This window comes from Cynocephalus volans, chromosome X (genome assembly GCF_027409185.1).
Source record: "Cynocephalus volans isolate mCynVol1 chromosome X, mCynVol1.pri, whole genome shotgun sequence".
NCBI classification, from domain to species: Eukaryota; Metazoa; Chordata; class Mammalia; order Dermoptera; family Cynocephalidae; genus Cynocephalus; species Cynocephalus volans.
Genome location: NC_084478.1, coordinates 9300620 through 9326094, shown reverse-complemented (window position 1 = coordinate 9326094; position 25475 = coordinate 9300620). Strand labels below are relative to the sequence as shown.

The following is a 25475-nucleotide window of genomic DNA, read 5'->3' as shown; positions in this document are numbered from 1 at the left end:
AGCACAGATAAAGGGGGTCATCCAGGAGTGCTTTTCTAGGGAATTCTGCAAATACGATGGTCGGTAAAATTCATGTCCCAGGGACGTTGGTTTTAAAAAGTCAGTTTATGGTGTTTGCTGTTGTTTGCTTACTCGGGAAACTTCAGTGCAGTTAAGCAAAATGCAAAAAATGTAATGGATCTGTACTTAACCCACCAGGTGGTGTGTGCGTGTGTGTATTCCTTTCTGTTTTGCACCATATATTTTCTCGCGCGTGTTTTTAAACCTGAAACCTGAAATCCTTCCCCTGCCCCGGTTTTTCAGGTTTGGTTTTTACACCACAGGTGCGCAAGCTGCTGTCCAGGACCGAATCCGGCTCGCTGCTCATTTCCTATGGCCCATGAGCTAAGAGTGGGTGTACATCTTTAAATGTTTTTTAAAATCGAGAGAGGAATAGTATATGTTGCCATGTGACTGTCACATGACGTTTAATTGTCAGTGCCCATAAGTAAAGTTTATGGGAACGCAGCTATGCTGTGCGTTTGTGCGTTGTCTAGGGCTGCCTTTGCCCTGCAAATGCAAAGTTAAGTTCTGGTCAGACAAAGCCAGAAATATTTACTATCTGGCCCTTTACAGAACAAGTTTGCCAACATCTGCTTTAAATTATAGCATGGCACTTTTTCCAGACATCTAAGCTAGATTTTGCCATTTTGTTTAACTTTTTATGTTGGAAAATTTCCAGCATATGTAAATGTAGTAAATGATATATAAACGAATATAATAAATCCCCCTTACCCTTCATTCAGCTCATCTACACCCCCTCCTCACCCTCCTCACTGGATTAATTTGAAGCAAATCCCAGAATTTTTATCATTTCATCCCTACAGATTCCAGTGTACAGCTCTAGAAGACAAAGAGCCTTAAACATATATAACCTTAATATCATTATCACTTTAAAATGATTAAAACCAATTCTTTAATGTCGTCAGTGTATGTTTAGTTGTATCATAAATGTTTTTGTTGTTTTTTGTTTTTGTTTTGTACAATAGATTTCTTTGAATCGGGGTCAAAATACTGTCCACACTGACAATTGGGTGATAGGGGCTGACCATTTTGGAATCATGTATTTGCAGAATGTTTGTCCTTGAAGGCTGTTAGGTATTTGCTAACTGCCCTCCATACCCCACCTTGTGCAAGTTTCTGGGCACAGGGCTGTGTGTCTAGGGCCCAGCTGTTCTGTCCCCTTGCCCAGAGTGCCAGAAACGTGACTGAAGGTGCTCAAGAAACTTGACTTCAAATAAATGCTTTGCAACCTCAAGTTACTTTATCAGACTTGAGGAATAAGACAGGGAAGCAATATTTCGTTTTTATTAGGGGTAAAATCACTTGGGTGCAGGCTAATTCAATCAAAATTGCTTTTCTTCCTGATTCTGCTAAGTCGTTTTGGAAAAGCATCTTAATAGTAACTTAGTTTCTATAACTTGAATATCTGGAAGTAAAGGTGTACCCAGACATCTTTTGATAGTTAGTGAAATATTATGTGTACATCCTTTAGCCTTAGAAAGGGTGGTGGATAGTGTTGTGGGCAAATGAGGAGAAAGCAGAAGTCAGAAGAAGGCTGGTGACCTGTCCCCTTACAGAAAAATAAGAAATACGATGCCTACCTCATGGGGCTTTTATTGAGCTCAAAGGAGTGCTATGTGCCAAAAATTATATACAGAAGAAAGGCATTATTTTTGTTAGCAGTGGCTTGATAATGAGAAATAGTATGTCTTAGTGTTCCCAGTTCTCCTTTAGTAGTGTATTACATAGTGTATGTTTAAACAAAGGGTATTGTATTACCTAATGAAAAAACCATAATATGTACGGTAAGTGTGTGCGCTGTTTTAAGTAGCATTAGATATTTGAGTCTAATAGCAAGGGAAACTCACAAATAATAAATGTTAAAAGCAAATTATTGAGAGCTAATTTGGGAAAATCTTAAATGTAGTTTTTTAAAAAAGAATGAAGGATCTATATATTTAAACTTCCAAACTGTGCTTTTTGAATAATTCGTTTTTATATGAGGTATAATTAACATGGACATTAAAATTGCAGCTGAGAAGTACAGATTGCTATTCACAAAATCACTTTGCAATGCCAAGCAAACAAACAAACAAAAAAAAAAATTAGGGATGAGATTGTAGCCAAAGATTGTTCAATTTGAAATCAGAGTGCCTGGGATTGCTTTGCTATCATAAGAGTTATTTTCTGAGTAACACAGTCTTTTTTCTTTCTCTCTCTCTGCACACTCCAATATGTGTGGATTTTTCTTACTTCCTTCCATTCCCTTCTCATCCCTTCCATCCTCTCCCCTCCCCTTCCCCTCTCTTCTTCCCTTCCTATCTATCATCTATCTTTATGTGTCATGTTTATCTTCTATCATATCTATCTAGCTTCCTCACTATCATATCTGTTGTCTATCTGTCTGTCTGTCTATCTATCTATCTATCTATATCTCTGTCTGTCCATCTATCTATCTGTTATCTGTACAAAGCAACAAAAGTCAGCTTTAGATTTGAATTAGGATCAGACACCAAGCATCATTTAATTCTCACGTAGGTATCATAATCCGGTCTTCGGCGTGGTTAGGACTCCCAGATTTCGTTGAGAACATCTCCGATGTGAACGGAACAGACATCTGGCCTGCCACTTTCTGCGTGGGGAGTGCGGTAGGTGCGCCCACCTTTGTTCCCCTCTCCTCCCTACCTGCGTTCCTGTCACACTGCTGTCCTCAAAGGGCAGCCCCAGCAGCCCCTGGGCATCTGCTAGAAATGCAAAGGCTCAGGCCATGCCCCAGACCTACTGATCAGGAACGCTGGCTGGAGCTCAGCCAAGTCTGTGTTTTAATAAACCCTCCAGGGGATGCTGATGCACACGCAAGTGTGGCTTCTCCACCCTCAGCCCTGGAAGCACAAGTGTGTGCCCTTACCCTACTTACCCTAAACGGAGCCACAAGCACACAAAAACATTATCAATTAAGTGAAGGAAATATATTGAAATATATATAATGGTAACATATAAACATTTTATGTTTAACTTACATCACACAAACATTTTATATTCAAACATATTATGTTACATATAATAATAACATATACTAAACATATTCATGGTTTATAAACCATGAAATAAATAAATATGTATAATACACATGCACACATTATGCTCTGTTCACCAAGTGGATGCTCAAGGGAGTGATGTAAAGCTTACCCAGGTGGTGCTGATTCTCTGTCCTGTAGCAGAATTGCCCGCTTCCTTCCTTCCCTTCCATGGCCTCCTGATGAAGCACCTGTCTCAGCCCACAACGGCAAGGCTTAGTGATCTTCCAACTCCCTGAGCCCCCTTCCATCCCCTTCTGCTTGGAAGGACTTTCTGAGCCTTTTCTGCCTGTACTCATTCATTCCCAGAGAAAAAGCTTCTACTTCCGAGCCCCTAGAACCCTCATGCCAGTTTAAACTGCACTTCTTGGAGCCTTGTCTACTGTGCCTGCAAGTGTGCCAGAAAGTGGGTTTGTCAGTCAGGTCCAGCTGAGCAGACAGAGGACAGAGGCCACAGCCGGCCCTCAGTTCCAGAGACCGCGTCCACATGTGTGCCAGGAGCCTTCCTGTGTTGCCTGTCATCTCACGGATGGGCTGGACATCTCATGCCTGTCTGCGGAAGCTTTGATGCTGGGCTCTTCCTGCTTGCAGATGTGGATCCAGCTGTTGTACAGCGCCTGCTTCTGGTGGCTGTTCTGCTACGCAGTGGATGCCTACCTGGTGATATGGAGATCGGCAGGACTGAGGTATGTGCTGCCAAAATGAGCAGGGATTTCTGCCCTAGTTCCATCTCATGAGGGAAGTGTGGAGCTACCACCGAGAATTTGCAAGTGTTTTGCAGTAGGGCAGGTGCCCTCAGTCAAACTATCATCTGGCCCCTCCACACAGAAACATCTACGACAGCTCATTTGTGTCAGAGGCCAAAGGCAGATTCAAAATATTGAGGAGTTCAAAACCTGGAAAATAAGTAATTCAAGAAATTAAATATTTGGAACTGAAGAAATACTAAAAAAGGATTGGTGCGAATATAAGCAATTTTTGATTGTATACAAAGGTCAGAGGAAAAACATTCTTCTGAGAATATATTGACACTTTATGTTAAACACGGAATTGAGACCCTGGAGTTGCAGGTGGCTGTCTGGAGGGGATCACACAGTGGCTAGTAAGTTGGGCACTGGTGGCTTTGAACTCCTGCCCAAGTGCTCGGTAGCTGTGTGACTGTTGGCAAATTGCTTAACCTCTCTGGACTTCTGTTTCCTCAGCTGTTAAATGGTACCCACCTCATAAGGCCACTGGCAGGAGCAAGTAAACTCAGTGAAATGTGTACATGGACAGTGCCTGGCACGTAGCAGGCTCTCTGTAGGTGTCGCTGTTACTGTAGCTGGGATGTGAATGTGTGTTGAGGAAAGAGCAACACACAAGAGAACTTGTGTGACAGACGAGCTGGACACAGAAGGGCAAGGCGAGCATCCAGGTCTTCTGGCTCCAAGTCCAGGAAGCATTTGTCCCCCACCAAGTTCATGGTCTGCTTGAATCAGGTCCCCTTTGGATGGAGCCCCTGCGTGCTTTCTATCAACAATTTTATAAAGTTCACACGTTAAAAAGTGTAAAATCCAGCAGTTTTTAGTATATTCATACTGTTATGCAACCATCACCATCATTTAATTTTATGATGTTCTAAACATCCCCAGAAGAATCACTGTGCCAGTTACCAGTCACTCACCATTCTACCATCCTTCCAGCCTCTGGCAACCCCAAATCTACTTTCTGTCTCCACGGATTTGCGTGTTCTGGACATTTCCTTTAAATGGAATCATAAAATATGTGACCTTGTGTGTGTGGCTTTTTAAACAGCATAATATTTTCAAGGTTTATCCATGTTGTAGCAGGTGTCAGTACTTTACTCCTACTATGATCTGAATATTTGTGTCCCCCCAAATTTGTATGTTGAAATGGTGTTAGGAGGTAGGGCTTTTGGGGAGGTGATTAGATCAGGAAGGTGGAGTCCTTGTGAATGTGGTTAGTGCTTTTATAAACGAGAACCCAGAGAGTAGTCTTGTCCCTTCCAGTGTGTGAGGAGACAGAAAGTGTCATCTGTGATCCAGAAGGGGGCCCTCACCAGACACTGAATCTGCCAGCACCTTGATCTTGTACCTCCAGCCTCCAGAACTGTGATAAATATAACATCTGTTGTTTATAAGCCACCCAGTTTGTGGTATTTTGTTACAGCAGCCCAAATAGGCTAAGACAATTCCTTTTTATTGCTGAATAACATTCCGGTGTATGAATATGCTATATTTTGTTTTTTCATTTATCAGTTGATGAGCATTTACGGTGTTTCCATTGTGCTTAATATTAGGAATAATGCTTCAATGAACATTTGTATACTAGTGTTTGTGTGAACATGTTTTCATCATATACTCCTGGGTATACACCTGGGAGTGGAGTTGCTGAACCACATGGTAACTCTAGGTATAATCTTGTAAGAAACTGCTAAACTGCCTTCCAAAGTGACTGCACCATTTTGCCAGCAGTGTATGAGAGTTCCAGTTTCTTCCCAGCCTCGCTAACACTTCTTATCTGTTCATTTGTTTTAATTTTAGCTGTCCTAGAGTGTGTGAGGTGGTAACTCATTGTGGTTTTGATTTCAGCATGTGGCTAATAACGTTGATCATCTTTTTGTGTGCTTGCTGGCCATTTGCATACCTTCTTGTAGAAATGTCTATTCAACTGCTTTGCCCATTTTTAAATTGGATTATTTGTCTTTTTATTATGGAGTTGTAAGGGTCCATTATATATTCTAGATACAAGTACCTTATTAGATATGCGATTTGCAAAGTTTTTCTCCCATTCTGTGTGTTGTTTTTCCACTTACTTCATGGTATCTTTTGAAGCACAAGAACTTTTCATTTTCATGAAGTCCAATTTAAAATTGTTTTTCTTTGGTTTATTATGCTCTTGCGGTCATATTTAAGAAACTATTGCCTAACCCAAGGTCACAAAGATTTATACCTATGTTTTCTTATGGTTCAAACACTTCCATTCAGTCTGCATTAGTCCATTTCTGCTGCTTATAACAAAATACACAGAACTGGGCAATTTATAAAGAACACGAAATTTATTGCTTACAGTTTCTGAGCCTGGGACATCCAAAGTCCAGGGAACACATCTGGTGAGGATCTTGGTGGTGACTTCAGTGACGTGGGTATCACGTTGTGAAATAGCAGAGCAGAGAGAACAAGAGACCAACTTCCTCATTCTCTCTCCTTTTAAAGCCCTCAGAATCACGCCTCTGACCACCATTACTAATCCATTCACTACTGCACGGTCCTACAATCTAATCACCTCTTCAAGGCCCCACCTTACAATTACCATAATAGGACTTCCTACTGCTTAACGGTCACAGTGGGGGTCAAGTTTCTAATACATGAAACTTGGGGGACACATTTCAAGCTTCAGTGAATTTTGGGGGGACATAATTCAATGCACTACAAAGTCTATTTAGGTCCATTTTGAGTTAATTTTTGTGTACAAGTGAGGAATGGGTCCATCTTTATTGTTTCCATATGGGTATCGCTTTGTTCCAGCACCACTTGTTGGATAAATTCACTCTTAAAACAAATATCAGTAAACAAATAGAGATTATATGCAGATTGCAGAATATATTGGGTAGTCTAGATAGATCCCTCTTCTAAAACCAGTGATGTCCCTTAGATGTGTCACATCATCATTATCTTTGATCTCTCTGGCCTGTGGTTTAGTGCTTACTTCATTTTTTATGCTTTTTCCTTCCTTTTTTTTTTTTTAAACTTATCTACCAAACTCTTACACATCTGTATGGAACACAGATATGCCTGGCTGTGAAAATCCTCCAGAGAAGATGGTCAAAGCCAAAGGCAGCCAACCAGGTGGATCAGTGAGGATTCTTTTTGGCTACATAAAATACATAAAATAATAGTGTCTTAAACATGATAGAACTTCTCTTTCATGCTAAAGGAGCCCAGAGGTGGGCAATCCAGGGTTCTTCTGATGGACATCAGAAACTCAGGCTTCTTTTACCACCCTGCTCCACCAGCCTATTGTTTGACTTCCATCCTCAAGGTGTCATGGCCCAGTATAGTTGCTGGTGCCCCCGCCAACACACCTGCATTCCAAGCAGCAAGAAGGAGGAAGAGGGTGATACAGAAAGGGCCCATTTCCCCTGAGCCAGTTTTAAGCAGCATCTCTGGAAGTTTCACACAACGCTACTTACATATTCTTGGCCAGAATTTAGTTTCGTGGTGCTATGGTCTGAATGTCCCCTCCAAAGTTCATGTGGAACTTAATCCTCAATAAGGCATTTGAGAGGTGGGGCCTTTAAAAGGTGATTGGATTGTGAGGACTGTGCCCACATGCCTGGGTTCATTCATTCATGGAGTAATGGGTTAATAGTTTAATGGGTTGTCAGGAAGTAGACTGGGGGCTTCATAAGGAGAGTGAGTGAGCAAGTTAGATGTGCTCTTGTCATGTGATTTCCTGCATTGCCATGGACTCTGTAGAGAGTTCCCACCCAGGAGAAGGTCCTCACCAGATATGTCCCCTGGACTTGGACTTCCCAGCCTCCAAACTGTAAGAAATACATTTCATTTCTTTATAAATTACCCAGTTTCAGGTATTTTGTTATCAGCAACAGAAAACAGAGTAGTACATGTGGTCACACTTAGCTGCTAGAAGAGGTAGGAAGCATAGTCTGCTAGCCAAGCATGTCACTGCTCTGTGTGACAAGTTAGTAAAGATAAAGGAGAGAATGGCTTTGGGTAGGCAACTAGCAGCATGGGAAGGCCTTGTTCCTGCAGCCTATGCAATGGTGTGTCTCCAACGATTCCCTCAATCAGATTTGGAGGGATCAGAGCAACGACAAAATTAGAGGTCTCATAGACCACCAGTTATGGAGATAAGAAGAGCCTTGGAGTGCTGGCAGCAGCTGGAAGAAGTGCATTACTCCTGTTGTCATAGGAGGATGCATTACTTCACCGTCACCCATGGTGGGGATGCAAGGGAGATGGGGCCAGATGGGACAGGGTGGGCACTGTCTGTACCCAGAGGACAGACGAGCCCTGAGAGACCAGGAGAGGCAATCAGGAAGCCCTCCTCACACCCAGGAGAGTGTTTGCAAATACATTTTGCAGCTCAGTGTTCAGGTTGGCAGGATGCTGGGTGCCAGAGACTAAAGGATACTGGGCAGAGCCTCGCTTCTGAGGACCCACCATCATGCAGAAGGTGCACATTCAAGGTGAGACATCCAAACATCTTACCTCCGAGGGGCAAAAGCAAGGGCAGGTTTCCAGTACTAGGATGACTGTCTGTTGCGAGTGAGGTAGGCTCTCCCATCAAAGAGGAACACGCTACACAGCAGAGAAAGAAGACAGCTGCTCAGTGGCTGTGGAGACCAAGTCCTCACCCCTACCTGGTGGAAGTTGTACTTCCTGGAGCCTGGGTGTGCGGTCTCCAAGAGGATCCCCCTGGATGGTTTGAGCCACAGCTGAGAGTGTGGGATCAGAAGCCTCTGTAGCTTCTCTGTAGGAGCCAGCTTGACTGGGGTGGGGTTCATTCTGCAGGTGGCTGTTGAGAGACCGCAGCTGGTGGGGACGGTAGTGTCCTGCTGTATTCCAGGGTAGGGGCTGCAATTTGAAAGTATGTCTGGATTAAACTCCAGACTCTCTTCTAGATCCTTTCAGTACTTAGCTATTTTCTTTGGCACAGGAGTATTGGTTCTTGTAATCCAAATCTTAACAAATGTCATTAAGGCAGATATAAAATTAAATTTTAAACTGCTACTCTGGTTTCAGGTTGTGGGATATACAGGTGTTAAACAATAACAGAAGGTGCTTGGGATCTTTGAAAAGTGACTTGAATTGAAGTCACTACTTGCTCTAAGAAAATGACAGTGTGAGAATAAAGAGGGTCTAGGGAGGACTTTCACTCACTTGGACGTGGAAGCTGTCCAGGGGTTGGACAAAGGAACTGTGGTCTTCAGCTGGGGCCTGGATGCTTGGAGCTGGGTTGGAGCTCAGACTCTCACCCCTTGGGCATTTCAGATGCCTCAGTTATTATTTATTTATTTTCACAGGTTTCCAATGTGTTTTTATTATTAGTTAAGTCATGCTTCAGGGTCCCAGGGTAGGTCTCCCTTTACCACACCCTAGGAGAAGGACAGAAGACAGAGGAGAGGTGAGGTGCAGCCAGGTCAGATCTTCTCAGGAAATGTGCCTTCAGCCCAGTAGTCATCCCAAGCTGAGACACAGGCTATCAGGTAGAGGGACCTGTACACACAGTGGTACCACTCACACACAGAAACATTGCTTTTTTAGTGGTCATTGCCTTCTCGCAGCGGTGGAAGTCCAGGTAGTTCTGGTCTGGTTCTGGATGGGGAAGTGGCTGTCAGAAGGAGCAATCTTGTAATTCTTGATTTTGGTCTTGATGTCTTCTGCCATGGTCCTGACTCCTCAAGATGCTCTTGAAGCACTTGAAGCTCAGTGCTGGATGCCTAAGTTATTGGTGTGGCTACCGCTGCATAACTGGGCCGCACCTGAGCCCTATTCTGCACGCCTGTTTGGGGGCAGGGAACCATTGACCGGGCTTTGGTGAGCTCCAGCCCCAGACTTGCCTGGTCTCAGGCCTGCCCGCTGTCCCACCTCAGCCCACAATTGTCGTGCAGCCCAAGGGTAGGGTCTGGAATGAGAGACTGTGCACACTTAGTGCTCCAGCCCTTTGCTGAAAGCCACTCCACTGGGTATCTGCGCCTCCTGGGCAGGACCCCGCATTGCTCAGACACACCCGACATGCTCCCAGCCCCAGGAAGGCCAAGGAAGGGCTCCTCCTGGCACTGCTTCCAATGTGGGAGGCAAAATATGTTGGAGTCGGTCCCTTATGGCCGCCCAGACAGCTAGCTACAAAATATTTCTCCTTTTGAAGCTCATTCCCCTGTGTGCAATTCCATGTCTCTTCCCTCTCATCTCATTATAGAGGGGAATCCTATCCCACTCAGATCCCTGACTGCTCCCTTTGTCTACACAGCTTATCTTTCTGAGTTAAAATCCCAATGAGATGGGGGTCACGCTACTTTCCAGGAGTCTGGTGGAATTAGGAATGATGGCCGGCACGTCTGATGGAGCCCTAGCCCCCCGGGGTCCCATCAGACAGAAGAGGCCAAGCGAAGGCAGTGCTGGACCAGTCAGTCAGCTCTGCCTGTGCTACGCTCCCTCTTCCCAGCTGCTTGTGCAAGGCGGTGCCTCAGATCCTGTGGGGAAACAGGGTGGGGTGTACTGAAGCACAAAGAGGAGTGATACGGACTGTCCAGGAATGTTAACTATGCAGGGAATGGGGACTGGGGAGGTGGGGAAGGAAGAAAGGGAACCCCTGCTCTCGTGGATGATCTAATAACCACCGGTCTCTCGAGTCTGGACTCCTTCCTGTTTGGACTGAGCATTCAGATGGTTGCACTTGCATGTTAGGTAGAGGTGGCTTTGGGAAGGAGTGGGGATAGGAGCTCCTTACTTATCAGGTGAAGCCAGCACTGATGTGGCCTTAGGTCTCCCTGGGGGATGCAGGGTCCAAGGACAGGGCCCCTGGTTCATGTCCTTCTTCTCCGAATCCCCAGATTTAGGGCAAGTTTAGCTCCAGACCCAACTGGATTCACTTCCATGTCAGAGATTCAGGCGGTAAACAGAGACCAGACAAAACCAAGAATCTTCCCTTTTCTTCCCTTTCTGTCATCTCCCCCAAAACTTGGAGTCACAGCCACTGGCTGATTTCTTCCCAAAGCTACCTCCCCACTTTCTTACTGAATTTTTCTTCAGATTCTGTTTTGTTTTGTTTTTTTGGTGGTTGGCAGGTGCAGGCATCTGAACCCTTGACCTTGGTGTTACAAGGCTGTGCTCTAACCAACTGAGCCAGCCACCCAGCCTTCATATTCTGTGTTTTGTAAACTTTAAGACTGTTCTTTACTGCAGCACTTTTTTTGAAAAAATGATGAGTCTTCCAGTGCATTCTCAATATACTTAGACAAAAGCCAACACCATCCTGTGACCCACAGGGACTTCACCACAAGTCCTCCCTCTATCCTCCTTCATTCATTCTCCCTGCTCCAGCCACACCATGCTCCCAGCTTCTAGAACCTGCCCCCATTCCTTGGCTGTGGCCTCTTCCTCTGTCTTCGAAGCCAGCAATGCTGGGGCAAGTCTTCACACTTCCATTCTCTCTCGTTCTGTGCAGTTGGTAAAGCCTCTCTGGTTTTGTGGACTCAGCAGGTGACATTGGGCCCACACGAATAATCCAGGTTGATCTCTTCATCTCAAAAATCCTTAACTTCATCACATCTGCAAAGTCTCTTTTGCCATGTAACAGAACATATTCACAGGCTCTGGAGATGAGGACGTGGACGTTTTTGGGGGCCCTTATTGGGGCTATCCAAAGTATTTGGCCACTTTCTCTTATAAACATCAGCTCACCTCTTAGATTAATCACAGCTCTGAACTTGATTTCATGTAAAATCTTCTTCACCTAAGCCAGGGCTTCTGTGGCTGCCCCCTCCCCAGCCAGAGGGGCAAGGACATTGCTTCTTATATGTCACCCTCTCAAGATTGTCACCCCATGAGGGCAGGGCTTTGTGTTGCTCTTAGTGTTTCCAGTGCCTACAGCAGGCAGAAACTTTGCTCACTAAACACTCAGCCAGTGGACATTGAGTGAGATTCATCACTCTGACACAACTCTATATTATTCTTTTGATTGAGATATAATTCATATACCATAACATTCACCCTTTAGAATGGAAGATTCAGTGCTGTCTATTGCATTCACAAAATATACTTACTAGTATAACTACCAACCCTAGAACATTTCCACAACCCCAGAACCCATTACCAGTCACTCTCCATCCCCCCATACCCTATCCCCTGGCAACCACTAATCTACTTTCTGTCTCTATGCATTTGCCTCTTCTGGACATTTCATATAAATGGAATCATGTGATATGTGGTTTTCTGCATCTGGCTTCTTTCACTCAGCATGATGTTTTGAGGTCCATTCACATTGTTGCATGTGTCAATGCTTCATTCCTTTGAACTCAGCATTGCCTTTGCACATACCCGAAGGCTGTGCATATAGGTTAAGAGTGTAGGAAGACTCTGCTATCATTGGCCGCTCTTCTCTAAATAATGTGCAGCCAAATGAAGTTCCTAGAGTGACCATACTGATGGTCCAGCAAATATTTCCAACCTTCCTGAGCACAAGATGACCCCATTGCTGGGGTCTCCTTAACTGTCTTCAAACTTCCTGTCTTCCTTCCTGTCCTGGAACTTCCTGTTCTAATACTTCCTGTCCTCACAATTCCTGTCCTTGAACTTCCTGTCCTTGAACTTCCTGTCATACTTCCTCTCCTTCAACTGATCTCACACTTCATGTCTGCAAACTCCCAGTCCTCAAACTTCGTGTCCCCACACTTCCTGTCCTTGAACTTACTGTCTTATACTTCCTGTCCTCCAACTGTCCTCACATTTCCTGTCTTTGCACTTCCTGTCTCATACTTCCTGTCCTCAAACTTCTCCTCACACTCCCTGTCCTCCTACATCCTGTCCTCAAATTTCCTGTCCTTACTGTCCTCAAACTCGATGGCCAGCCTCATATCATAAGTAATAGAAAGCAGTGGGGGCCTGTTAGTCCGTTTTTGTGTGGCTATAACAGAATACCCGAGACTGGGTGATTTATTAAGAACTGCGGTTTATTTGGCTTATGATTCTGGGACAGCTGCATATGTCACGGGCCTCAGGCTCCTTCTACTCATGGCTGAAAGTAGCAGGCAGCTGGTGGGTACAAGCAGATCACATGGCAAGAGGAAGCAAGAGAGAGAGAGAGGAGGTGCCAGGGTCTTTTTAAGCAACGAGCTTTCATGGGAACTAATAGAGTGAGAACTCACTCATTAATCCCCCCTGCCCCAGGGAGAGCATTAATCCATTCATGAAGGATCCAACCCATGACTCAAACAGCTCCCAACACTGCCACATTGGGGTCAGATTTCCATGTGAGTTTTGGTGGGGGCAAGACATCCAAACTATCATTCTGCCCCTGGCCCCCCAAAACTCATGTCACTGTCACATACAAATTCAATTATTCCATCCCAGCAGTCCCAAAAGTCTTAGCTTGTTCCAGCACCAACTTCAAAGTCCAAAGTCTCATCTGAGACCAAAGGCAAAACTTCCAGCCACGAACCTGTAAAAATCAAAACCAAATTTATCTACTTCCAAGATACAATAATGGAACAGACACTGGCTACACATTCCCATTTCAAAAGGGAGGAGTAGGCCAGAAGAAAGGAGAAACAGGCCCCAAACAAGCCCAAAGCACATCAGGATAGACATTAAGTCTTAAAGCTCCAAAATAATCTTCTTTGACTCCAAGTCCTGCATCTTGGGCACAATGGAGCATCTGGGCCCCCAAAGCACTGGGCAGCCACACTCCCAGTGCTGTGCAAGGCATAGCCCATTGAGCTGCACTGGTGCCTGCAGCTTTTCCAGGTGGGTGTTCCATGTTGCCAGTGGCCCTACAGCTCTGGGGTCCTGGTGGCAGCCCTGCTGTGTTGGCTCTCCTAGACATTTCTCTGTTGGGGGGGTCTCTGTGGGAGCTCCGATCCCACTTTCCTGCTTGGCATTGCTCTAGTAGATGGCTTCTGCAGTGGCTCCACATGTGTGGCAGGTATCTGCGTGGGCCCCCAGGCTTTTCTGTACATCCTCTGAAATTGGGGTGGAGGCTGCCATACCTCCACAGCTCTCATGTTCTGCCAGCCTGAACACTTAACATGATGTGGATGCCACCAAGTGTACTAGTCAGGGATCTCCAGAGAGACAGAATCAATAGAATACATTATAGTTATATGAGAGGGATTTATTAGGAGAATTAGCTCACGTGGCTATGAAGAAAAGTCCCACGATAGGCTGTCTATAAGCTACATTCCAGTAGCGTGGCTCACTCCAAGTCCAAAGGCCTCAAAACCAGGGAAGTTGATGGTATTCTTGGTGTAAGTCCTGGATCCCTAAAGCTGAAGAGTCTCAAGCTCTAATGTCCACAGACAGGAGAGAAGAGTTTATCCCAGCTCCAGCAGATCAAGAGAGCTTCACCTCTTTCTTCTGTCTTTTGTTCTCTCTGGGTCCCCAGCAGATTGGATGGTTCCCACCCACACTGAGGGTGGGTCTTTCCGACCCAGTCCACTCAGACTCTCATACTAATCTCTGCTGGAAACACCCTCATGGACGCACCTGAAAAGATAGTTTTACCAGGTTTCTCAGCATTCCTTCATCTAACCAAGTTGGCACCTAGAATTAACCTTCACAAAAAGGTTTCCAGCTTCTGTTCTCCAGAGGTGTTACACAAACGACACTTGGGGCTGCTTGAGGCAGGGATGCTCCAGCTGGAGCAGCTGGGATGCAGGGAGTGGGTTCCTGAGGGAAGTGGTGCCCCAGGTCTGTTCTCTGGGACACCTTGGGCCTCCTATGCCTCAGGGGTCTGTGGTGGGAGAGGTGCCCTTCCAGATTTCTGAAATGTCATCATGGCTTTTCTCCCATTGCCTTGCCTGTTAGCACCTGGCTGCCTCACCGCCAAGCTAATGTCCTTAGCAACCAGTCTATCTGCTTCACCCTTGCGTTTTTCTCCTGCTCTCTGCTTCTCTACCACATGGCCAGGCTGGAAATTTTCTAAATCTTTATGCTCTGCTTCTCTTTTAAATTATGGCTTTACATCATGCCTTTTCTGCCATAACTGCTGAGTTATGGTTATTGCAAGTACCATGCAGCTTCCTGAATGCATTGCTGCTTAGAAATTTTTTCTGCCAAACATTCTGGTTCACAGCTCTTAAGTCTCACCTTCCACAAAGTCCTAGAGCATGAACACAATGCAGTCAAGTTCCTTACTATGGTGTAGCAAATGTGGTATTTTGTCCAATTCCCAATAATTTCCTCTTTTCTACCTGAGACCTCGTCATCAGCATGATTTTTACTGTCCAAATTTCTATCAACATTCTGGTCACAACCATTTAACCAATCCCTAAAATGTTCCAAACTTTCCCTCATCTTCTTGTCTTCTTTTAGGTCCTCCAATCTCCCCCAACCTTCGCCCATTGCCCAGTTCCAAAGGCGCTTCCACATTTTTAGCTATATGTATAGCAACACCCCACTCCTTGGTACCAATTTTCTGCATTAGTCCATTTTTGTGTTGCTGTAACAGAATACCTGAGACTGGGTAATTTATAAAGAACAGACATTTATTTGGTTTACAGTTCTGGGACAGCTGCATGGCCTGATATCCACTGGCCCTGACTATAGTGGCACAGGCAGGCCATTGAGAGTTTTATCTTTCCTGTGGCTAAGAGCAACCCAAGGCTCTGAGAAGAGGGTTCGGCCCAGATCATGCTGCTAGTAATCACCAGGTGTTTTGGCCTCAGAGCATCTTCCTGGGATTAGGCTAGCAGGCTGTGGATAAGAGGGAGGCTGAGTGGGCTTGGAGGGTTGAGAGGAGCAAGGCACAGGTACCAGGCCTGTGAGATATTGTCTTAGCTAATTTGGGCTGCTCTAACAAAGTACCACAGACTGGGTGGCTTATAAATAACAGACATTTATTGCTCACAGTTCTGGAGGCTAGATGTTTAAGATCAAGTTCCCAGAAGGTTTGGTGTCTGATAAGGACACACTTCCTGGTTCACAGATGGTGCCTTCTCACTGTGTCCTCACATGGTGGAAGGGATGAGGGAGCTCTCTGGGTTCTCTTTTATAAAGGCATTAATCTCATTCATGAGGGCTCCACCCTCATGACCTCATTTCCACCCAAAGGCCCCACCTCCTAACACCATCACCTTGGGGGTTAGAATTTCAACATAGGAATTTATGTGTGGGAGGGGACACAAACATTCAGTATATAGTAGATGGGAACTGAAAAATTTGTTCAGAGGGTACTAGAGATGGAATTGTCTATTCCATGGTTTTATTGAAAGTGGGTCCCATTTAGGTCAAGTCTCAAAATTAGCAGCCAGTCCCCCAGGCTAGCTAAAATCAAAAGTGGAAAATAGCAAGTGTTGACAAAGATATGGAGGAACTGGAATCTTTGTACATTGCTGGTGGGAATGTAAAACGGTACATTTGCTGCAGGAAGTAGTTTGGTGGTTCCTCAAAAAGTTAAATGTCGAAATACCATCTGACCCAGCAACTCCACTCCTAGATGTAGACCCAAAAGAAAAGAAAGCAAGGACTCAGAGAAACACTTGCACATGCATGTTCATAGCAGCACCGTTCGCAATGCCTAACAGGTGGAACTACATATCCATTGATGAATGAATGAATAAACAAAATATGATATAACCGTATAGCATAATATTATTCACCAATAAAAAGGAATGAAGTTCTGACACATTGTGTCACATGGATGAACCTCAAAAATATTATGCTGGGTGAAAGAAGCCAGACACAAAAGGCCACATACTGTATGATCCCATCTACATAAAATGTCTAGAATGGGCAAATTCACAGAGATGGAAAGTAGCAGGAAGCAGCAGTTGCCAGGGGTTGGGGGTGGGGGGATGGGGAGTGACTGTTTAATGGTATGGGGTCTCCTTTTGGGGGGATGAAAATGCATTGGAACTAGGCAGAGGTGGTTGCATGACATTGCAAATGTACTAAGTGCCACTGAATTGTTCACATTCCAGTAGGTAATTTTATGTTACATGCATTTCACCTTAATTGAGAAAAACCAAAAAACAACAATCCACAACCTCAGTAGCAACATAAGGACACTCTCTGTAGAAGGGTTTTGCTGTGTGTGTACTTCCCTGACCTTTCCCGGGCATGGAAGCAGTCTGGTGGTCTCACTGGGGACTTTTTTGTCCCCCTATGCTGTTGCTGCCTGCTTTTTTCCTCTCCAGCACCATCCTGCTGTACCACATCATGGCCTGGGGACTGGCCCCCCTACTCTGCCTGGAGGGAGCTGTCATGCTTTACTAACCTTCTGTGTCCAGGTAAGCCAGCACGCCTGGCCGCCCAGGTGTTCCAACCCCAGGCCCATTCTGTGTTCTGCAGGAAATGGACATGCCCTGACCCACAGGGGTCGCCTTGCAGGACACCCCTTTGTCTTGTGCCATGTGAGGCCACTCACAATCACGACCTGGAGGGCTCGCTGCAGGGCCTTGCACCCGTGATTTCCTTCCTGGCCTCTGCTTTTCTTGTTTGCATGCTCACAGTAGGTATGCAAAGCTTTTGGTATATCCTCTCCGTATTGGTGAAGCTTCCTCATGCCCACTCTTTAATTTTTATTCTTCACGCTTCCTCTGGAGGAGCAGGTGAGTTTAACATTTTAAGCAGGAGTTCGAGATGAGGAGCAAACGGGAGCTCTGGGAGGAGCTAATTCTGTGCCTCTGCTTCCTGCGCTTTCTACCTTTTCTTCCATCCTGCACTCTTGGCTGCCCTGAACACAGATGCAGGAAGATGTGGCCACTGAAACTGTTTCAGGCATTTCTTCAAGTTTAAAATCCCATCAATGCAACCATTTACAAGGCCTCAAGGCACCTGCAAGGACATATACTCTAACTTCCTATGGAAAACTGGAAAACAGGTGAGCAATACCTGTGATTTTAGGGCTGTGTGGACTGGGATCAGCACATCACAGCCCTCAGGATAAATTTGGCCCTTTGCCTGATTTTGTACATAAAGTTTTATTGGAACACAGCCCAATTTTATGTACTGTCTATGGCTGCTTTTGCACTACAACATCAGAGTAGAGTCGTTGTGACAGAGACTGTGGGATGACCCACAAAGCAGAGAATATTTACTATCTGTCCCTTTACAGAAAAAAATTGCTGGCCCACAGTGTAGATCATTTCTCCCCCTTCTTTTTCAATTTCTTTCAGCTACTCAGTTAGTGGTCTCCAAACTGGTTTTGCCTTATCAACCGTGAATACTCACAGGAGCTCCGTGTAGATCCATTCGTGTGCTCTCTTTCCTGGAGAACTTGAATAGGGCAGATACAGTGTCAGCAGCTGCTATAAGAGAACGCACTTAATTGGAAAGGGAGTTTCTGTCGCTTGCCCTCACCTGTGGGACCCTGGAGACCCCTGGCAAAGTGGAATCTGAGCCTAAGGGCGTGAATGTTGGGGGGCTCACAAGGTGCCCCGAGGTGCTGTCAGGTCTTCAGGAAGCATCTTAATCCAAAATCAGCTCTTAGTCCTCACATCTCCCAACCTAGAGACTTCGGTGTCCTTCAAGCTCGCAGGCTCACTCTCATTTGCATGTATTTTCTGTCTTGGCAGTGGAATCACTTCTCTTGCTCCTTGTCTCCCTTTCTCCCCTTGAGCCTTTCCAGACTGCATTGCAGCCTTCATAGCTGAAGATGAAAGTGCCTATTAAAAAGGAGGTGGCAGCATGGAAATCCTTCCTATGGCAAGATGGGTATTGCATTTTTCCTGCCTGATTTTTCATATTTTCTGCCATTTTTTACCTTTTGGTTTGAACACTCCATGAATATTAAAAGTGCTTTGGTTTTTATCATTTCAACTTCTGTGACCACAGGGTCTGGCTGTCATCTTCTTTTCTGCCTGCCCCTTTGGTTGGGCCTGCTCCATCTTCTCTCCCCTTTGCCTTGGTTCTCTCTGCCTATGGACCATTTTTCTTCTCTCCTACGTTATGCATTTCTTAGCTGATAGTTCCTACTTGGTAACATCCACTGTGTGGCTCCCCACACATCCTACGGTGACCGGCAATGCCTATGACTCATCAGTATAAAACCTTGTCCTTTACCCTGAAAAGAATCACAGAAACAATTGATATCCATAATCATGAGAACAAATTTCCTTTGAAATATGAAGCTCAGGTATTTTGAGTTGCTCAGGGAGAGGGACGAGATGTCATTCATGCTACTGGCTAATGTGTAGCATGTAGTAAATGCTCGAAACCTAACTAGTTGAGTGCCTTTGTTTCTACTTGAATTTTGTGATTTTTTCCTTGAAAAGACCCCATGTAGGGAATCCTCTACCCCAGAGTGTCTTTTCCTTAAATGCCTTACAGGTCCTCCCATTTATGAGACAGAAACATGATTGATTTCCTTATTCTCCTGCAAATTATTTCTTGTTCTCAGACATGAGGAATGAGTCAGATTTCCTTTCGGCAGGGTCAGAAGTAGATTTGTGCATTTCCCTTTTCGCCCTCACCCTCTTATCTCAGCTTCCAGATAAGTCTGCATGTTTTAGCCAAAGCTTTGCATTCAAGAAGAATGACTCGGTTTTCTTCCCTCAGGTGTGAAAGGGGTCTGGACCACACCATCCCCCACTATGTCAGCACGTACTTGCCACTGCTCCTCGTCCTTGTGGCCAACCCCATCCTGTTCCAAAAGACAGTGACGGCAGGTAAATAATAGGGAAGTTCTCCAGGTACATGGACACTGTGTAGGACCCCATGTCTGGGGCTCAGATAATGGCATGTCATCCTTCTGGAATTATCCAGGACAGTGGATCCCATTCATCATCCTCCAGAGGCATAAGCAGAATACAGTTGGATAAAGTAAACAGGTTTAAGAAATGAAAATGAGCAAGCCTGTTTAGTCATGGACCACACACATTGTCTGTCAACGTTTGTTATCTCAAGGCCAGGACAAGTTGGCCTTTCATATCTGTGCAGGGCTCATGCTGGGTCTGCCCTTGGCACGCCTTAGAGGCTCCCAGGAATGGCCTTAGGAAACTGTGGAGGTGAGGTAGGAGCAGAAGGGGAGAGAAGAGGTGGAGGGAAGGGATGCAGCAAAGACTGAGGGGTCTGGATCCTGGTCAGTCCCATGATGCTCTTGGCTTGTGTCTTTTCTCAGATGGGCAGGAAACAGGAAATGAGCCAGATGCAATGGGAAGAACTGGATAAGAGGAGTATCGTGAGTCAGTAGAATGTTAGGGAAAGACCTCTGGGCTGGGACTGGGGATTTCCATTCCAGCCCCTACCACCTCTTCAAGGAAGGGTGACCTGGAGCAAGTGTCCAGCTTCCTCGGGCTGCTGTGGATCCCTCAAGGGCAGAATGGGCATAAGGAAGTTTGCCTTCACAGAAAGGTTGTTTGAGGATCAGCTGTTGATTTTAGAATTTTAAAACATTGTTTAAAGTACTCTACCACTAGGAGCAGGAAATTATTGCGGCTCTTTGGACCAGTCTTTGTATATTTACATTTAAATATGGTGTATTAAACACAGGGATTTTTTTACAAAATTAAGAAAAAAATAGTGATTTAAGTATATCAAACCAATGAAAATGACTCATAGAAGAAAGGACTGAAAAGAAATACAGTAAAACGTTAACAGTGGAGGGACCATGGGTCATTAATTCTTCTGTAAACGTTTATACTTTCTAACTTGTCTATAGGGAGAAACTTAAAATAGTTAAGTATTTTAAAATAACAGGTGTGTATTATTTTTATAATAGAGAAAAATAAACCTTTAAAAATATAGTCCCTGAACTAGTAAAATCCAAATAAAACTGGAAGTTTAGTTCAGATCACTGTTAATTTCTTATTTGTGACAAACGTCCTGTGGTTGTGTAAATTGTTAACACTGGGGGGAAGCTGGGCAAAGAGTATAGGTATACAGAAGCTTTCTGAGCTACCTTTGCAATTTTTAAGTCAATCTAACATTGCTTCAAAGTAAAAATTTTAAAAATATACATTCCTTAGAGTCTAGGAGGACTCCAAATTGGAAGTTGTGAGGCATGGAGGTCAGTAGCTTGCTTTGCCTCATGCTCTCTGGTTTTGATTATGGGCTCACATCTGCTCTGATTCCGCTCTCTGTACTCAGTAAACAGAAATAATGAACACTGTGTGTGGTTCCCTTCTGTTCCTCCCAGTGGCCTCTTTACTAAAAGGACGACAAGGCCTTTACACGGAGAACGAGCGATGGATGGGAGCTGTGATCAAGATCCGATTTTTCAAAATAATGCTGGTTTTAATTATTTGGTAACCTTTCTTCTAATTTTTTTTTTTTTTTTATTGCTTGTTGTAAGGGATAGTCCAATGGTTTTCCCTTTTGCTTTTCCAAGTGTGACCTGGAAGTTCCAAAGAGAAGAGTCTTTGGAGAGGAAGTCTTTGAAACAGTGGTAGGTGCCCTTTGAGGAAATACATGGAGGACAGGGGAGCAAGTCCAGAGTGTATGAATTTCTGGAAGAATATCCAAATGTACCCAAATTATATATAATGCTCTTAGAACAAGAACTCCCCGATTTAGTTTTGAAATGTCCCCGCCATATGCATCCAGTATTTCATCCCATTGCTGGGATTAACTGAAATGAAGCAGTTGATCATACTTTCCAAATCCACCCATGTGCCTCAATCGTGACACCAGAATTTCTGTATCTCACAGAGGAGCAAGCGCACATCTTCCGTGTAAAGACTCATACCTCAGTCACGAAGGGCAGAGAACAGGCTGAGCAAGTTTGCTCTTCAGTTTTCCTCATCACTGGTGTCCTACCCCAAAGGACAGGTGGATGCTTTGAAAGTAGACCTGTAGCCAGTGCAAAAAAGGTGGAAATTAGAACACCCTGCACTGCAGCAACTCAACACTTTGCAGGACAGGGCAAGCCTTTGTGGTCTTAATAACTAATCTGATATTAGGAGATTTGTTTGAACACCCTCCTAGGAGAGACTTAAATTATCTCTCACTAAAAATACACTCAGCTCATCATATCAAACTTCACTGACCCCCAAGAGGAACATTTTAAAGTTCCAGCATAAAATGTCAAAATAAGATTTGTTTTGGTCTACATCGAAACTTCGGGTTACTCCTCAAACAAAGAATGAATTCTGGGTTATTTGACACGGTGCTAGAACTTTATACCCTGAAGTGGCACTGAGTGTTACCATTGGAAGGATTTGCTGATCTCTGCTTTAGACTGCGAGGAGTTATAGTTCTTAAATTCTTGGTGTGCTGTTCCTTGTGCTTTCTTACTGCTGAAGTGGTCTTCCCTCCACCAGGAATTAGGAATTTTAGGCATTGGTAGAAATCGTTCCCTGACCTCAGCATTTAAAAGTGAATTTTGTTGCATGTTCTCTTTACCCATGGGCCATTTTCTTTCTAACAGTTGGTTGTCAAATATCATCAATGAAAGCCTTTTATTCTATCTTGAAATGCAACCAGATATCAATGGAGGCTCTTTGAAAGGTGTGAGAAGTGCAGCCAAGACCACGTGGTTTATTATGGTAGGTAGATTTCAAATTTTCAGCTTGGAAAGAAAAAACACGCAGAAGTATGATGTATTATCATATAAATATATAGTGAGTTGAATAGTTTCCTGGGCTACCTATATCTGGCCTTTGTGTGCTAAGCTACCAGGTTTCATTCATTATTGGGATCATTATTAAATGGATACAACTCTGGTAAGTTAATTTGGCACAGTGCATCAAAACTGTCAGGCAGACTCACAATGTCAGATCTTTTATCTTGAAAGAGTATTTCAGACCACGAAGAAGCCATAGGGATGAAGAAATTTCTAGTAGCATTATCCATAATTATAAAGCATTATAGGAAACCCAAATTTGAAAAAAAAGGGGGGGGTTAAGTAAATTATAGTCTTTCATACTGGTGGAATGTTACCCAGATTTTTTAAATGACTCTTATGAAATTTCTGATATTAAGTGGACAAGGTAGGATATGAAATTATACCAGTTACAACTACATAAACACATATGTATATAAAAATATTGGCTGGAAATACAAGAAATGATAATAGGGTGGATGCGCCATGGGTAGACTTCTCCCCCGGTGTTTTGATTATATTACATTTACAATAAGAAAGGCATGCATGAGCTGAAGTCTCCACTGGCGGAGAGGTCCACTCTGTGCTACACAGAATTAATGCTTACATTGCTTCCGAGTTGGGAAAGATCTGATTCATAAGAACCTTAAAATGACGACAGCACTAGCCTCCTCAGTCCCTTTGCTTTGGTTTGGAGCTAACAAACCAAACACATGAAGTTAACCAAGGGAACCACACAAATGGAGGGATGTTTCCCAGACTCACTTTTGCCTGAACAACATTTGTTAAATCAAATTCTGAGTTGACAGTGCAAGGTAGAAAGCTACAGGAGTGCAAAGCACCTTAGGCAGAGGCGAGAACGTGCTTGGTTCCATTGCCTGGGTCACATGGATCCCCTCCCCCCCTTCTTCCCCCTCCCTTCCCCTCCTCCTTTCTCCTTTTTCTTTTTTCTTTTTTTTAAAGATGAGCGGTAAGGGGATCTCAACCCTTGGCATGGTGTTGTCAGCAGCACGCTCAGCCAGTGAGCGAACCGACCACCCTATATGGGATTTGAACCCATGGCCTTGGTGTTATCAGCACCGCACTCTCCCGAGTGAGCCACAGGCTGGCCCTGCCCCTTTCTCCTTTTCTCTGCTTCCTCTACCCCCTTTTTTTAACTGTATAAAATGGCACTACCATTTGTATTATGTTTCCATCGCTTCTTTAAACGTGTCACTGATGAAGTTTTTGAGTGTTGTGCGCCTAACCCCATTTTCCCCATCAGTCCTGTGGTCTGCACTGCTCATTTTTGCAGAGCGCTGTGATTTTGAGGAACGCCTATGTTGCGTTAGGACAGAATTGGCCATACTTTCTCCCTGAGCCAAGTACCATCCGGGTGATAGAAAAGCAGCACCAAGCCCCTCTCCTCTGGCTCCTCCCGTTTTGGACTCCACCCTCAGACTCTGCCCAGACAGGAGTGCAGCCTGCAAGCGTCTCCCGCCTTCCTGGGCTGCACTGGCCATCCCGGCTCCAGGTCCCAAAGCTCCTTGTACATTTCCTTCTCAATACACTCACCACGACTCCCTGACATCACCTGGCAAGCACTGGTCCACCCCAGCAGACCGTGAGTTCCCTAAGGGCTGACTATGCATCTTTTTCTCCCGAGTCTGGCCACAGTACACATTCTGTCCACACTTGTCCCGCCACTCACCCACTCTGTGTCACCAGGCACTGCAGGAGCCCCAGTTGCTGGAAGATGTCCACCACCGTCTCCATGGGGGTGTGGTCCGTGACCGTGAAAGGGCTGAGGTTGAGGATGCACCGTAGCTTCAGGGGGTGCGGGCTGTTGGCCGGCAGCTCAGGGGGCTCCTCTGTGAAGTACGTGATGGAATTGCTCACGATGCCCTCCTGCCTCTGTCTGGCATTCTCTAGAACGGAGACAAGCAGGAACAATAAGCCACACAAAAATCCTGGCCGAGAAACTCCACCCTATAGCCCCACACGGCATCCTCGAATCCCACAGAAAAGGGGTTTAGAGGACAAACTGCACATTTTTAATGAGGGGCTTCAGCCAAAGATCTGTGAAACTGGCATCTCTCTTAAGCTATGCTATGCCAGGGTCCCCCTGCTGTGACCAGATCTTTGGTTGCCAAAGTCTTGCAAAATGGGCCTGATCAAGACTGCTCCTTTGGGGATATTCATTGCTTCCCTCCTGCAATCCAGGGCACCCCTAATGGCCAAGGGCCCTCCACTCTTGCTTTCCTAACACTCCTCCATCTGCTCAGAGGCTGAAGTTTGACGGGACAAGAAACCTCACTTAGCTGCCCAATAACCTTAATACATTGGTTTTTTTCGTTTTTTTTTTTTTTTTTTACAAAATCAGTCATAACTGGCCCAAATGGCATTAAGAATCTTGAGAGGAAGAAGGAACCAATAAGACCAGCCCAGGCTCACAGCCCAGAAATGCAGCTCAATCCCAAATATGGCCCTTGGGTGCAAAGAAACGACCTCAGAAAAGCTACATCCCCCCAACCCCTTGGATCTCCTGTCTTAAAAATGGGCCATTTTGTGCATTTCTCAAAGAAAGATAGTAAAACTGTTATGGTAGCAATTAGCCTGTTTCTGTCTGTAGGCAAGGCCATGTGAAAGAAAGCTGAAGAAAAGTAGGGTAACAGGAACTCATTAGAAACACAGCTTAATGCAGTGCTAGAAACCCGGGCTATTTTAAGTCACGCATGAAATAAATCCATCGGTCTCAAGATATTTCTCCAAGGCGATTTTCCTTCTGTTGGAATTTTAATCTTTCTTTTGGTTCATGAGAAAAGCTTAGGGAAAATGTACAGCAAGGCTAGCCTTAGAATGGATCCTGGTTTCTGTAATAACATTTCTTGCCTTCTCAAGACTACTATTCACCTATATTGTTCTTTCAAAAATAAAATTCTAACTGCCTCCTCTAAGGCCATTTAGTACAATAGAGTACTTTAATGGAAATCTGGCAGTGTTTGGGGTCAGGCTGAGTCTGAAAGGGGGTCTCTGTTTAAAAGCAGAACAGTGGGCCTGCTGGGCAAATGCCTGCACATTATATGGGTCAGGTGAAATCCAGTTACATCAAATGGAATATGGTTCAACCACAAACACCAGACGACACTGATG

General features: G+C 44.7%; 2 protein-coding genes and 1 pseudogene across 2 annotated transcripts in view; 1 reads left to right on the top strand and 2 right to left on the bottom strand.

Annotated features, from left to right (window-relative positions):
- The first annotated feature begins 1840 nt into the window (after positions 1 to 1840).
- The window catches only part of LOC134367146 (G-protein coupled receptor 143-like), a 389602-nt gene continuing 365967 nt past the window's right edge, over positions 1841 to 25475 (top strand). The window contains exons 1-3 of the mRNA XM_063083786.1: positions 1841 to 1847; positions 2581 to 2690; positions 3711 to 3805. Coding sequence (XP_062939856.1) covers positions 1841 to 1847; positions 2581 to 2690; positions 3711 to 3805 — 212 coding nt within the window. The remainder of the gene's footprint in view (positions 1848 to 2580; positions 2691 to 3710; positions 3806 to 25475) is intronic.
- Positions 9286 to 9532, bottom strand: LOC134367733 (cytochrome c oxidase subunit 6B1-like; annotated as a pseudogene).
- LOC134367010 (H(+)/Cl(-) exchange transporter 4-like) overlaps positions 24030 to 25475 on the bottom strand; it is a 28129-nt gene continuing 26683 nt past the window's right edge. The window contains 1 exon segment of the mRNA XM_063083660.1: positions 24030 to 24250. Coding sequence (XP_062939730.1) covers positions 24030 to 24250 — 221 coding nt within the window.